Source organism: Euprymna scolopes, chromosome 39 (assembly GCF_053919585.1).
Source record: "Euprymna scolopes isolate OS-2025 chromosome 39, ASM5391958v1, whole genome shotgun sequence".
Classification (NCBI taxonomy): Eukaryota; Metazoa; Mollusca; class Cephalopoda; order Sepiida; family Sepiolidae; genus Euprymna; species Euprymna scolopes.
Genome location: NC_136520.1, coordinates 69,001,269 through 69,017,159, shown reverse-complemented (window position 1 = coordinate 69,017,159; position 15,891 = coordinate 69,001,269). Strand labels below are relative to the sequence as shown.

At 34.1% G+C, this 15,891-nt stretch overlaps 1 protein-coding gene across 1 annotated transcript in view; it reads right to left on the bottom strand.

The window, feature by feature from the left end:
* Positions 1 to 239: 239 nt before the first annotated feature.
* The window catches only part of LOC145263832 (histone acetyltransferase KAT2A-like), a 110,734-nt gene continuing 95,082 nt past the window's right edge, over positions 240 to 15,891 (bottom strand). Inside the window, exons 14-17 of the mRNA XM_080120897.1 lie at positions 15,028 to 15,173; positions 13,005 to 13,071; positions 10,071 to 10,155; positions 240 to 1,091 (exon numbers count right to left, since the gene is read on the bottom strand). Of these exons, the coding sequence (XP_079977023.1) occupies positions 898 to 1,091; positions 10,071 to 10,155; positions 13,005 to 13,071; positions 15,028 to 15,173 (492 nt within the window). The 3' untranslated portion in view covers positions 240 to 897. The remainder of the gene's footprint in view (positions 1,092 to 10,070; positions 10,156 to 13,004; positions 13,072 to 15,027; positions 15,174 to 15,891) is intronic.

Below are 15,891 nucleotides of genomic sequence, written 5' to 3'. Positions count from 1 at the left end.
TTACTATTTAAATTTTTTTTATTTTTAAATAGTAAATGATGTCCCAGAATGTCAACATTTTAAGATGTGAAGGAAAAAAAAAAAAAGGAGGGGGTAATATGATGATGATAATGATGATTTGAGTAGATGGCTGAGCAATGATAAATGGGTGGGCGGACGCGCTACGCCTGGGTGGTGTACATGTTCTCTCCCTCCCCAGACACACACAGTCAACTCGTCATATAGCAAACAGCCAGAAATTTTTTTTTTTTTTTTTAGTTTTTAAACCAAGATTTTCAGAATCGTGATTTTCTGATTTTTTTTCAGAACGATTTGAAAAATGTCACCAACATTGTTAAACAATGATGATGAAGGAAAAAGCGTTTCCTTTTAGTTCGTTTTATTTAAATAAAAAAAAAAAAAAGATTTGCCAAAAGTGGAAATTGAAAGGCACACACCTCCTTGTACTTTGTCTTGTATGTGAGATCGACTTCATTACAGCAGCGGATTGGATAGAGAATTGAGGAAAGGAAACGTCAGTTTGAGGAAAAACAAGTGAGAAGAAAGCGCGCAAGAAAAGAAGAAAATGCAATTAAGAGAAAAGGGATATAAAAAGCGAAGGGATTAAGGTGGGGAGGGGGGGCTGATTGAAAAAGGAGGGAAAAACAGTAAATCATTTCTTTTTTTGATATTCCTATTGCTTTAAAGCAATCATTGTTTCCGAAAGGCAACAAAGAAAAAAAAGAAAAAGAACCTCCTTCACCTCCTCTTTTAGGTCGCGTATGCTATCTGCAAAGACGATGCGGCGGCACAGAATTTTAAGCTTCAGCCCCCCCCCCTCCCTGGAGAGGGTTTCCATTTCATGTTCAAGTTTTGCTAACTATCCAGATAGGGCTGCTGCAACAGTTGTCAGTATCGTCACTTGTCCCATAGATTGTGCTCCTTCATTTTGCTTTGAAAGAATTTCTCCAGGCTGTTGGCACATTTGTAGTAGTCTGTGTCTGGCTGGTTGTATGCACGGCAATTAGTGAAAATGCGATTCATGTCAGCAATGAACAGTCGCTTGTTGCAATAATAACGATTTTTCAGGCGGTCAATCATAGTCTTCAGGTCTGTGAACGGAAAAAAAAATAAAAATGAAAGAACTTAAATTAGAACAAAGAGAAAAAAAAAATTAAATATGATTATTATATCATTATTATATTACGATTTACATTTTCCGTTAACGTTAATGCCTGAGCTGTGAAGACATTTGATGCAAGGCTAAAAATTAAAACATGAACCGTTACGCATGCATATTCATAATGCTATCGTTCGACCATCACCTGGCAAATTCCATTAAAAATTTTTTTTTTAATTTTTATTTTTGTATCGATTTTCCGTGGCTAAAACCCAAATATAAAGTTTCACATGGGTTTGAATACTCTATATATTAAGTTTCATGTCTGTAGACAAAAAACTGACAGAAGTTTGGTAGGCAAAATTTTTTAAACAAATATATATACGCATACATAAGTATATATAGAAAGAGTTTTGTGTTTACTATAAACTTTTTACGCAAATATTACACGGGTATAAATCATGTATAATTTCTGCATGTAATAACTAACAATGATCATCCCATAAGAAAGCCAAGAAAACTAATAGAGAATTAATTAAAATGAATGTTTTAAAAAAATATGCAAATTAGCTAGATCTTTTACAGATGAATGCAATTCCACGACCCATATATATAACAAAGTTGTCTCTTCTTTTTAAATAAATAGAAAAAAGGGTTTTTAATATGAATATCAATACACACAAAAAACAACAAAAATTTTTTTATAGGAGTATAGATATGAATATCTGTGGAAAAAATAACTAAAAGGCAGCTCAACTAACGTATACGCAATGTTCACGACTTCCGTTTGTTTGAACACTCTAAATTGTCTAATGTTTTCACCCAAATTTGACATTTGTTTGTTTGTTTGTTTGTTTTGTTTTACGGCATATCAACCACTTTGGGGTCATTTAATGCCGAAAGGTTCGTTATGTTGTGTTAAATATTGGTTTGTTCTTCTTAAGGTTTTTTTTTTTTTTTTGTGGGGGGGGGGTCTTTCCTTATATTTTTGAGTATATTTTAGTTTCTTTCAGAAAATTGATAATTTTTTGGGGATCAATCTTGTTTAATATTGTTTTCAGATTTTTTTCTTGGTAATACTTTGTTCGGATTTGTTCAAGGTCAATGCAGTTTGTCAGTATATGGTGTATTGTGTAGGGTTCTTGACACGTTATACAGTTTGGTGTCTCCTCCCCTTTTAGTAGATGTGAGTGGGTGATGTGAGTGTGACCTATTCGCAGTCTGGTCATTACTACCTCTTCCTTTCTTGTTAACTTTTTGGTGTCTCTCGTTCCAATATTTGGTGTTATTTGGAATAGTTTGTTTTTGGTGCATGAGCTCCAGTTTTCTTGCCATTTTCTCTTCAAAAATGTGTTTATTTTAGTCTTTAGGTCTGTATAGGGGATTTTTCCACTTATGTGGTTTTGTTGCAGAGTTTCCTTTGCTGCCTTATCTGCTTGTTCATTCATGTATATGCCGATATGGCTTGGTATCCAGCAAAAGATAATGTTTTTTTTCATGGTTATGGCATCTATTTTGTTTAGCAATTTTGTAATAAGTGGGTTTGTCATTTTTTTTTCTTTTAGAGATATGAGTATTGAAAGTGAGTCAGTAAATATGATATATTTTTGATGGTCATCATTGGTTATTATATTCAGTGCCAAATCTATGGCTGTTGCTTCTGCGCTGAAAATAGAAGATTCGTTTGGGAGCCTTTTCTTTAGTTTTATTTTTTTGTGGATGGCTGCGCATCCTACTTTATCTCCATCTTTTGATCCGTCAGTGTAAATTTGTGTATATTCTTTGTATGTATTCTGGATGATAAGTAGTTCTTCATGGAAGGTTGATGGGTGGGTTTTCGTTTTGGGATATTTATTTAATTTTAATATTATGTGTGGTTGTTTGATCATCCAGGGTGGAGTTTTTGATTTGTTATATTTATGTATTTTTGTAATGTCCATTTGGGCTTCTGTGAGAAGGTTTTTTATCCGGAGGCTGTAGGGCTTGATATCTTCTTTCTTGTTGAAGAGATGTGTGTATTGTGGGTGAAGGGTACATTGATATGCAGGATTTGTTGGACTTGATACCAGCTTTAGGTAATATTGTAGCGCTAACTTCTGTCGTCTTAGAATCAGTGGAGGCTCGTGGGCCTCTATATAGAGGCTTTCTACTGGAGAGGTTCTAAATGCTCCCAAGGCTAATCTTAATCCTTGATGGTGGATTGTATTTAGTTCTTTTATGTAGGACTTCCTTGCTGCTCCATAGATGAAGCATCCATAGTCCATTTTAGATCTGATTAGAGTTTGGTATAATTTTAATAATGTGACTTTGTCTGCACCCCAATCGGTGTGTGCTAGGACTTTGATCAATTGCATTGTCTTTTGGCATTTTGCTTTTAAATATTTTATATGCGGTATAAAGTTCAATTTTTTATCAAATATAATACCTAAATATTTATGTTGGTCGGTAAGTGGGATGTTCTTGTTATCCAGTTTCAGGTTGGGGTCGTGGTGGAATTTTCGTAATTTGCAAAAGTGGATGCATTTAGTTTTTTCCTCTGAGAATGTAAATCCATTTTCTATGGCCCATTTGTTTATTTTATTCAGACAGAGTTGTAGTTTGCGTTCGGCTGTTTGTATATATTTAGATTGGTAGTATATAAGTAGGTCGTCCACGTATAGGGCATTTTCAATTCCTGGGTCTATGTTTTTTATGATATTGTTTATTTTAATGTTGAAGAGGGTGACAGACAGGATACTGCCTTGGGGGACCCCCATTTCTTGATCTTTTTGGACTGAATAAGTGTTGTCCATCCGTACTTGGAAGTTTCTATTTGTTAAGAAATTTCTGATAATTTCTGGCATTCTACCCCTAAGTCCTAGTTCATACAGGTCTTTTTGGATTCCGTATTTCCAAGCGGTGTCATACGCCTTTTGCATGTCAAAAAAAATTGCTATTAGATGTTCTTTTTTTGCAAATGCTTCTCTTATGCGTGTTTCCAGTTTTATTAAGTGATCGGTGGGGCTTCTATTTTTCCTGAAACCCGACTGGCTTTCTGTAATTAGATTTTTGCTTTCCAAGTACCAATTTAATCTTTCGTTAATCATTCTTTCAAAAGTTTTGCACAAACAACTAGTTAGTGCAATGGGTCGGTAGTTTGTTGGGTTTGTATGGTCTTTTTTTGGTTTGGGTATTGGGATTACTGTTGCCTGCTTCCAGTTTTTTGGAATGTTGTTAGTTATCCATATCTCATTGTAAATTTGTAATAAGTAGTCCAGTGATGGTTTTGGTAGTTTTTTGAGGAATTGATAATGGATCTCGTCGGGGCCGACTGCTGTATCGGGAGATTTGTTTATTGCCTCCTCTAGTTCTGCACTGTTGAATAATTGATTGTAGTTTTCTTCATTTTTTGATTTGAAGTTTATTTTTATTTTTTCTTCATTTTTCTTTATAGCTTGGAATTTTTTATTTTGGTTTTTTGATGATGAGTTCATTGAGAATTGTTCTGCTAATTTATTTGCGATATTTTGTTTGTCGGTAATCTTTGTGTTGTCGCATATAAGGTGTTTAATAGGGTTCTTTGTATTTTTTCCTGCTATTTTTCTGACCATCTCCCATACTTTTTTGGGTTTTGTGTTTTGATTAATTTTTGTTACATAATCTTTCCACGAGTTCCGTTTTGATTCTTTGATAGTTTTCCGTGCTTTGGCTTTGCTGTTTTTATAGGTGTCCAAATTTTCTTTCGTTGGACTGTTTTTAAATTTCCTTAGGTTTGCACGTCTGGCTCTTATAGCTTCTTTGCATTCTTTATTGTACCAGGGTTTGTTATATTTTGTAGTAGTGGAACTTTTTGGTATGTTCTCCTCGGCTATTGTGAGTAGGGTGTTGCTGAAATATGTGATGTGTTCTAAGTCAGGATTCGCTTCAGGTATTAATCTGTATTGACATGTATTTTGGAAATTTTCCCAATTTGCCTTTTGTAAATTCCAGCGGGGTGTTTTGTCTTCTGGCTTGGGATTCTCGTTTTCTATTATGATTGGGAAGTGGTCACTTCCGCATGCATCCTTATGTGTTCTCCAGCTATAATCCATGTATATAGTTGGGTCACATAGTGTTATATCGATTGCTGATAGGGTTCCCGTTGGTGGGTGCATATATGTATTCTCTTTGTTGTTGAGTAGGCATAGATCGTTTTGGTTAATTATTTTTTCTATGGTTTGGCCTCTTTTGTTGTTTTTTTTTCTGCCCCACCATATATTATGACTATTGAAGTCTCCCAACAGTAGAAAAGGTTTAGGTAGTTGTTTGATTATATTGTTTAATTCAGTTTCGTTTATTGTTTCATTTGGTGGTATATAGAGTGAGCATAGGGTTATTGTTTTGTGTAGTGTTGCAGTTATTGCAACAGCTTGCATATTTGTTTTTAAGTTCACTTTGCTGTGTGGAATGTTTTCGTTTATCAGTATTGATGATCCACCGGTGGCTTTGCATGATAATTTGTTTATGTGGTTGTATATTGAGTAGTGTTTTATGTTAATTTTGTCATTTTCTTTTAAGTGTGTTTCCTGTAGGCAAATTATTGCAGGACATAAGGATTTGATAAGTATTTGCATTTCTTCGATATTAATTTTTAATCCTCTTATGTTCCACTGTAGGATTTTGTTAGTCATGGTTTATATTTTCTTTTGGTTTTGGACTGTTGGTGTTTATGTCTACGTCCATAGTTTCGATGTTAGTTTGGGTGTTTCTTTTGGAAGTGGATGGTCTGTTTCTTGTTTCTGGTGAGAGGCTTTTTTTGGGTTTTGGTCTGGGACTTTTAGATTTACTTTGTCTTGACTGTCTTTTTTGGCTATCAGTTTCAACTAGTTCAAATTTATTTTCATTTTCAATTAATACTAATTCTGTTTTTTGTTTGTCATTTTGTTTTTGGGGGGTAGTTTTTTTGTTGTTCTGTTCTATTTCCATTTTTTCTGTTGTTGTGTGTTTATTTTTAACATCTGTTTTTGTCCTTGTTTGTGACTTGGATCTTTCACGTTTTGATAATTGAGGAGGTTTCATTTCTTTAGGGATTGATTCCTCAATATTGATGGAAGTTTTTCTGATTTCCTTTGTTTCGTTTTCTTTTATACTGGGTTGTTCGTTTCTGACTTTTATTTGGCTGTTGGAGTTTATTTTCAGTTCTGATAAAAAAGATTTTAATTCTTCAAGTATGTTCTTTAGTTCTTTTGCTAGGTTTGCAATTTCTGGAGCAAGGTTTAGTTCATTGTAGTTGTACATTTTGTTTGCTTGTTGGGTTATTGTGGCATATGAGTTTTTGGTGCGATTTGTGACTTCTTTGCGGGCTTCTTGGAAGGTTATATTTTTTTGATATTTGATTGTTATTATTTCCTTCTCTTGATTATATATTTTGCACTGTTTTGAGTGAGAGTGGTGCTCTTCTTGACAGTTTGTGCATTTGGTTTTATTTGGACAGTCTTCTTCATCGTGGTCTGGGTTTTTTTCACTGCAGTTTCCACATGTGAAGAATCTTAGACATTGGTCTTTATTATGTCCAAACTTTTGGCAGTTGTAGCATTGTAAAGGTTTTGGGATGTATTGTTCTATTTTCGTTCTTTCATAACCTATATTGATGGTCTCTGGTATTTGAGGATAATTGAATGTTAATATATAAGTGTTTGTATATATTACCTCTCCTTTTTTTTTAAATGTGATTCTTTTTACATCTGTGACCCCTTGGTTTTTTAGTTCTGTTTTGATTTCTTCTGTTGTGCAGACGGAGATTTCCTGGTTTTTTATGACTCCTTTGGAGTAGTTTAGTGTTTGGTGTGGATAAGCTTTGATGTTTGTTTCATGCAATTTTTGTAGTTGAAGTAGAGTTTTGGCCTGTTTTTTATTTAGTACTTCTACCAATATGGTACCATTCCTTAATTTTTTGACATTTTTAGGTGTTATTTTGCTTGATATTACCTTTTGGATAATGAAGGGTGACATTTTAGTTAACGGTATATTAGACGTTGCTTCTAGCACGATGAATCTTGGAAAGTTTGTATCTTCATTGTCGCTGTCAGAGTCAATTTCTGTGTGTGGTCTCTTGGATTTTTTGGTATTCATAATAATTTTTGAAAAATTCATCAGCCATGCTCCCCACCCTCCTCGGAGCCCCTTATGGGGAAGAACTATGAGGGGGTAAATCCCATTCGCCTCGGTTCTCCAGGGCTACATAGCTGGTATACTCAAACATGGGGAGGTTTCCAAGCATTCACAATATATGGTTATGCCCACCCAAGTATGGGATTTCCCTGTATTTTTATTATTCCTGATGGTTACCTTTTTCCCAGCTTGATTGACCCTTCAGCCATCGCTTATTAATTCAGTTTATTGTTTATGTTGAGTGTTAGTGTGTTTTTGTTTGGATTGTCTGAATTAGTGCTTGTCATGACCAACCGATTGATTGGATCGGGCCTATCCAACCTCCCGTCTAGCCTAGTAAGGGCCAAAGTGGTGTGTTGTAGTATCATGTTATTATTTCCTAGGCATGTTCCACTCAACCACCAGGATCCCGTTCTTAATGCATTACGGGTTGCCACCAACGGTCAACTGGTGGTCCCATTGAAGGATTTTTACCCTCTGCAGGGGGGCAGTTGGTATGTTCTATCGCCCTACCAACTAGGCAAAAAAAAAAAAAAGGTGAGGAGGTGAAGGAAAAAGAAAACGAGGGAGGGGAGGGGGAGGAGAATGTTGTTTTTGTTTTTGTTTTCGCAGAACATGACTAAGTTTTGCAAAAGGGAATAAAAAAACAAAGACATCTATGTAGGTGCGTTTCATCTCAGGAAGTCAGTAGACAGCCTGATCTGGTAGCACCAGAATTTGACATTTAATAGTTCTTAATTCCATTTCATTTCCATGGAAATTGTTTGGTGGCCCTAGAATAAAGGCTTAGTAAATGGAGCAGAAGATAGCATCATGGTCGACTAAATCTCATGACCAGCTGGAATTGTCACCCCCCCCCCACACACACACACCAATGATTGCATAAATATGAAACACTAGTGTCTGTAGGTATAAAGAATAATTATTATTTAATTATATTATATATTCACTCAATAACTATTTATTTACACTCAAAGCAGTAGTATTAAAAGTTTTCTTTTAAACAAGAAGCAGATGACGACTGATATTTTTTTTTTTTTTTTTTAAACTTTAATTACAAAAGCTTAGGAATTCATTCAGCAAAACTTGTAGAAAAAACTGAAATATATATTTTATTATCTTTTTAAATGAAATATATATATTTTTTTTTTTTTTTTTATTTAAAAAATATAGTTATATATAACTTTATTCAAAACTAACCAAATCCAACCTGTTACCCGTCATTTTACCTTTACCTCTATTCCTGTTATTTTTTTTAAAGTAAGGCTTCGAAAGTTGCACTTAATTATGATCGTTTGGTCATTAAATTAATGTTATAAAACTATCACTAATTTTGTTAAGTGATTCCTTATGAAATTATTGTATGTAAATAACTACAAAAACTTCCAATCTTTTAATGTATGAGGATTTACTAAGAATTTTAACACCAATTTAAATTACTTTCTACTTAAGTTTAAAGACTTTCAATTTAAAAAAATTTTTTTATTTTTTTTATTTAATCAATAGTGAATAAAATAATTGCATAAGTCACTACAGGTGAAAAACACAGACACGCGAAAAATGGTCACACAATTTCGTTAATGTAGAGATAAAGCTAAAAACTTCATTTTAAAGTAAAAGAGAAAATACTATTACTTGAAATTCTTACATTTTATTATATTTAGTCCTTTGAAAAAAAAATAAATGTGATCCTAACTGATTTTCTCAACCAACACTTCAATTTGATGTCTTTGCCACCTTTCTTGTTGCAGGAACATCTCCAAGTATTCTGGATAGGCAGCTCATGGGGCAAAAAAGAAGAATTAATCTGCAATGTATCCCCCACCTTTTTGCCTGCATGATACAAGCATTGTATTGATTGAGAGCCAAGGATCACAAGCATGAAGGTTGATGTGGGCTGAGCTTTTAGATTCGTAGATATTCACCCTTCAACAGTGGAATTGCAAGTGGTTAGCAGTTTCATGCATCCTTACTCAGAACCTCCATGCAGAGGCCACCAAGGTTTGGGATATGATGCAGACTAAGAAAGAAACCAACTCAACCTAACCCGGCGGTGAATAGTTTTACAATAACAATCCATAAGAATGCATGAGTTTAATTAAGAAATCTTTGGTTTGAGGCTATTCAAAATGGCGGCAAATGAAATCATGTTCTAACCTTGAACAAAAGTCGGCCATTTTTTCTAGGTGGAGAAGTATAAATTATGTGCAATTTACAAAAGATTATGTGTGTAAGCAAATAAAAATAAATGATCTTCTGCTCTATAATGAAGACTTAACTGGTCATTTTTCTGTTGGTCATCAGAAATGATAATTTACATATGGAAAATTACTGTTGTAATTCTATGATTTTATATCTATACTAGCAGGCTGCTCGGCATTGCCCACTTGTAAGATATGCTTAAAGATGATATTATAATTCATGCAGATTATGTATTTATTTTCATAGAGACAATTCTCTGTAGATTATTATATTGAACTGAATATATAGTAGTGAGATCAAAACTAAAAAAGATAAATATGACTTTGGTGCCATCAGCTAGAACTGAAACCAAAATATATATATATATATATATATATATATATATATATATATATATAAATTCACCTGTTCTCCTTTTTGTAAACGATGGAATCACCTGATTGAAGACAATAGTCAAGCAAGGATGCAAGCTCCACAGTTTTATAATTATATAAATTAGTGCTAACACTGGCGAAGCATAATTTTTTCATCCTGCCATTGTTAATGGCGGTTGTATATCGGTATAAAAATAAAACATGAGGTCAAATCTTTAGCTTCTTATATAAAGATGAAACAAGCAACCACAAAATGGCGGACTTACCCATTGGGAATCGGATGTGGTCAAGATAGTCTGGGGCTTCATTTTTATCAACAGGTTTTTGAAATGGCCATGCACTCTGATGATTCTGGGGACAAGGAAGAAAATGACATCAGATTAAAATATAAAATGGTTGCGGGTTTTAACACAAGAAAAATATTTCAAGTATAACATCTTCCTTTCTTCCTTCTCTGCCCCCCCACTTCCCAAATCTGCATACGGCATAATCAAGTTGACACACCTAGTTCTCATTAGATCACGAAAGTTAAGTAATGCTGAGCCTGGTCAGTACCAGATGGGTGACCATTTGAGAATACCAGGCGATGTATATAGTAGGATGTTGACACTAAAAACTTAACGTCATCTCTCTTAACTGTAATATACATGCGATTTGTAAATGTAATATTTCTATGAAACTTCCTCTACTAGATGGCTGAATGCCGTTGGCATAATCTGTCTGGTAGCTGGCAGAAAAAAAAAATCTAACAAAAACAAAAACGATTAGATTTGAATGTAAATTGCCAGCAACAAGGTATGTGACAATTTTACTCATTACTTAAAATAATTGGATAAAATTAATCGATAAGAAAGACACCTCCTTTCCCCTCTTTCCATTGCTAAGAAAAAGAAAATGACAAAACTAATCGATAAGTCAAATTGGTCATGACTAGGGTCATGACAACAGCATATTCTTATTGTTTTGATTCTCAAGTATATATCTGACAGAGTTAACCAACTGATAACCACATCACTCTATATAAAAGCATATCAGATATCAACAGATACACACTCGAGAGTCAAAACAATGAAAAGAATATGCTGTTGTCCTAGCCCTAGTCATGATCTTTTGTTCATCAAGAAGTCTATGACTACTTTTATTGCCCAAGCAATAAGCAGGGCGATGAAAACACATTGCATCTTTACTATCAAAGAACTGAAAATAATAATGGAGCTGTAAAAAAAATCAGTTTGGAAAGGGGACTCTATTGTGGCTAAAAAAGAAGTTCTGCAGGCAGGCAAATTAAATGAAAGATTCAGGAAATACGACCCAAAACTGACCCTAACACAAAGGTCAGTGAATACCTTACTGACCAACAAGTCAACCCATACAAGAGATGGCTTAACCCCAACCACCTCATTTCAAAGAAATTGTTCAAAGATACCCGTTTGGTCAGTTTGAACACGGCAGCCCCCCCCCCTGCATACACACACAAAAAAGACGGATATATCAGTTTTAAGAGTCTCCCATGATCTCCAACTTTACCACATACTTTAAAATTATATAACACAAACATCAAATACGATGTATGCAACAATAAAGAAAACACGGTCCTCCATCCAGGACCATCATCTCAGACCGTAGATGTGAGATCTACTTCAGAAGATAACAGAGAGGATGGATAACTCAATAACTGCTCGAGTGATTTCATAATGCGCATAGGTTTTTTTTGTTCATAATACGCATAGGTTGGTGGCGGCGACCTCTTAGAAAAGTCATATTCTAAAATATGCCTTGTTAACCCTTTATGACCTGATTGAATTAATTTGTTCAGTTAATATAACTGCATAAATAAAGTGGGAATTGATTCAAACACACCTTGTACATATCAGTTCAGTATCTAGGTACATGCCAGATACGTCCAGATTGCAACTGTTCATTGCTTACATTTAGTATGCCGCCATCTGTCTCAGAGAGTAGAGGATTTTGTTTGTTATCGTAAACACTTTTTTCAAGCACTATGGATAATAATCAAGGTAAGCTTACGAAATGCAAAAATTCTCAGTGGTAGTTTAACTTTTTCCAGTTTGAAGACAATCATAGTATCATTACCCTTTAAACTAACTAAAATTAATATTTTTTTAAATTATCTACATCATAATTCAGGTCATAAAGGGTTAATATTTACCCTATCGACTTATAGTTATCTCTGATAGCCGAATTGTCAAATGTGTTTAAGTCTATTTAATAAAAAAAAAAAAAAAAAAAAATCTTTGTCATTTCTTCACTTAAACACTTGTTGGCGAAAATAGAAAAACATACGCAGCTGGTTATAGAAATATGTCGTTCATTTATAAATGTAAATTTTCTATGGCAGATTGACAAATCTAATGGTGTGTATGACTGGGTTGGCAGCGGTGGTGCTAGAAAAGAATGTGTTGCTAGCACCTTCTCGTGTCACTGTCTTGACTGTCTCCCCTCTTTTGTATCTCTTTCTGTTTGGCCAGGCTGACGACATGCCGATCTGTATTGTTTCGCAAAGATTTTGCGTCCTAAAATTTGACCAGAGATTTTGCGTCCTAAAATTTGACCTCACTTTGATATCATCTTCCGGGCCCTGCATGGACTTTTTTGTTTACTGTCACTTGACCACACAAAGACCCAGCATGTAACCTTCGGTCATGTTTTCTGGCCAAATTTATCGTTCAATGTCACTTCCGGGGGATTAAATTCTGCTACACAACTGAATAAGGCGGTAAGGATGCATGTCATCATTGATGAGTAAAATAAACTTGGACATTGACATCTTCCAAGATGATGGGCGCAGTTTTCTCTATTTCCTTAAAAGTTGTGTTGAAGTGATGCAGACCGCAGGAAGAAGAGCGGCGAAATGTCCAAATGTCAGATCCGATATCCCAACCCCTTTGACAGTTGTTGACAATGCCTACATATCCAAAATCTAACACACTTTAAAAAGATGAGTGGTTCTTCATAATAATAGCAGAATTTGAAATATAGAATTTTAAGTAAAACCAATGACATTTACTTAATTGCCATGTCACAGTAATGAACATATCCAAAAATTACGAAAAACAACACGGTAGAAAATTAATTATTACTGAAAACAGTTTTGTAAGACAATTAGTGAAAATTGAGTTTTGCTAAATTGGCCTAAGATTTTCAAAGTTTTCATGCAAGAGATTGAAATATCCACGTACCTTAATCAGCATCAAAATGTTCTTGAGGGTCGTGTGCAGCTGTTCAGAGTCCATTTCAGTTTCTTTACTGAAAGAGACAAAAAAAAATTGTAAAATAATAAAACTTTGATGACCTAGCTTGTTTGTTTGCACACTGAATGTATTTTAGATGGTAACAGGTGAGGCAGATGAAAAGAAAAGTGGTGGGAAAGGGGGAAGTGGAGGGAAAAGGTGCAACAAGCCTGCTCTGAATTGATGTTTGATTACATGAGATCAAAAGTCAAATCGAGGTAGGCATCGTATGAAAAATAAAAGTCAAGAACTACACCAGATGCGATTGTTTCATAGCACATCAATCTCTTTCAAATTCAATAATTTTGGAACAAGTTTTTATGCTTCAAGTTTTTTTTTTTATATTTTCAAATATTTATTCATGGTGTTTGGTTGTTTTGTAGAGAAAAATTGTTTTTATTTTTACCTTTGTAGAACATAATGAAATTTTGAAAAAAAAAGAAATCAATATTTGATGTATTTTAGGTCAGGAAGTCAATATCTTCAAACAGCCTGATCTGGTAGTGCCAGAAGTAGGATAGTTTGAAAAAAAGAATTAGCAAGGAATTGAACTTGAAAGTCAATTAGTAAAATTCTATTAAAACCGAATAGGAAGTAACCAAACTTGATTTTTCATTATTTCTCAACACCATCGGTTCCTACTCTGATCCCCATCTGGCATCAATTGAAATGAATGGCTCTTGTCTTGGGGAGGCCTCATGTTTTGACCTTTACTCCTGATCTTAAATGGAACACATACATTAAATCCGTTGCCAAAGCCGCTGGAAAAATGGTGGAATCCTTCTATCGATCTGGTAGATATCTCACTGTTGATGCAATTCTCTATCTATGTAAGAGCCAGGTATGTCTAAGGATGGAATACTGTTGCCACATCTGGGCAGGAGCTACTAGAAAGCACTTATACTGCCTTGATAGAGTTCAAAATGGACTTTGTAGGTTCATAGATGTCCTTTTCTCTTCCCTGCAATCTCTTTCTCACAGAAGAGATTTTGCGAGTTTGTCTTTGCTTTATAGTTATTTTCATGGCAAGTGCTCAACTGAACTTCAATCTGTGCCCCCCCCCAAACTTTCACAAGAAACACTCGTCTAGCTGTAGACACTATCAATAATTCCCTCCACTCTTTATCTGTGCCTAAACCTAAACGTAGATTCCATGAACAAAACTTCTTTCTTAGAACTGCACGCCTGTGGAACTGTCTTCCATTTCCCTGCTTTCCAGCTGACTACAATCTGGTTGTCTTCAAGTCCAACGTAAACAAGTTTTAGATGAGCCATTCCACTTAAGTTAACAAATTTACCGAATTTCCATTACCTAACGATTACTATATTGTCCAATTTCTACTGTACACTCTTTAACCCTTATCCTTGAGTGGCTTCTGGGCCTTGATAATGTTAAGGCACAAGAAAAGGTGTTTTTATTTGGTATGAAAGAATTTGTTCATAATTAATCAAAAAAAGATTAAGTCACTCCATACTTCAGAGGGGGTCAACCAGGGTTATCCCGGAAAATTTATTCTGGTAGAAATTTACTTTCACCATTGACTGACGTTTTTTTTAAAATTCAAGACGTGGTTATTGAGAAAAGTTTGAACGGATGAACAGGCGTGAATTACTAGGTTCCATCCTTTTTTCGGAGAACAAAAAAAAAAAATCATAAGATATATTGTATCGGTGACGGAACGAAAATGTCATTCTAAAAACTATGTAAATTCATCAAGTAGTGTTATTTTTAACTATGAAAATCACATTTTAATGAATTAGCAAAGAGGAACTATCTTGTAAATACAGCATCTAATATATTCACATGGTTATCCATTTAGGTACTTATCAGGTTTAACCTTGCTTAATTTCGATGAACAGACAGAAACTAGTATTTTAGCATGATTTAGCTGTAACAATTATAGAATACCAATAGCACTAAGTGATGATGAGACATCACATCCAAGATTATTTATTGATGATGGCTACTCACTTCGTATTGTCTACTTTCCAGCCAGCCTCCAGTAGACCCGGAATACTTTCAATTGGAATTTGTCGAACACCTTCTTTAAAACAGGCCACACCCGGGTAAACTTTATCTTGTAGTTCCTGTTTTTTCTCCAATATCTTTTTGACAATCTAAAATATAAAAAATATATAAATAAAACAAATCCCAAATTAGGGGGAAAAAAAAATGAAACAAACTTAATTTGAAAAAAATCATCTTGCAAATATCTTGGTTTGGTTTTGGATAATGATAAAAAAAAGGAAAAAAAAATATACCAATAATACTCCAGATAAGATAAACTTCAAACATGTATGACTTTGAAAATAGTGATAATTTTATAAAAATCATTGTCAAATTCAAATATAATAATTGGATAATAACGCAAATAAAAAACATCTGCCTTGTTTTGGATTTCTAAAAACAAGTGAAAGTTTAAGCTCAATTTTCAAATTAATATTTTGACTGAAAGAGTCCATTTTAGTATTGTTAAATGGTACGAGTATAGATCAGGTTTTAGATATAGGCATCGTTTGATTGAACTCAACTTCTTTCTTATCCCAAATATTCATAGAATAAGAATTCTAAACTTTTTTTTTTTTTTTTTTTTTTTTACAATCCCAAGTATTTACGCTTTGTACAGAAATTTAAACTGAATCTTTCGTTAGACACAAGATTAGTTTGTAACATGGAGAAAATCCTGATCCTCAAAAAGAGACACATTGAATTAGAAAACATTAAAATTGCCTCAGTCTAAAAGGATTTCTACTTTATTGTAACATCAGAACAGATACAACACTTTGCTCTTAGTCGAAAGACAAGGCTTAATTTGACCATTTCTAACTACTATAG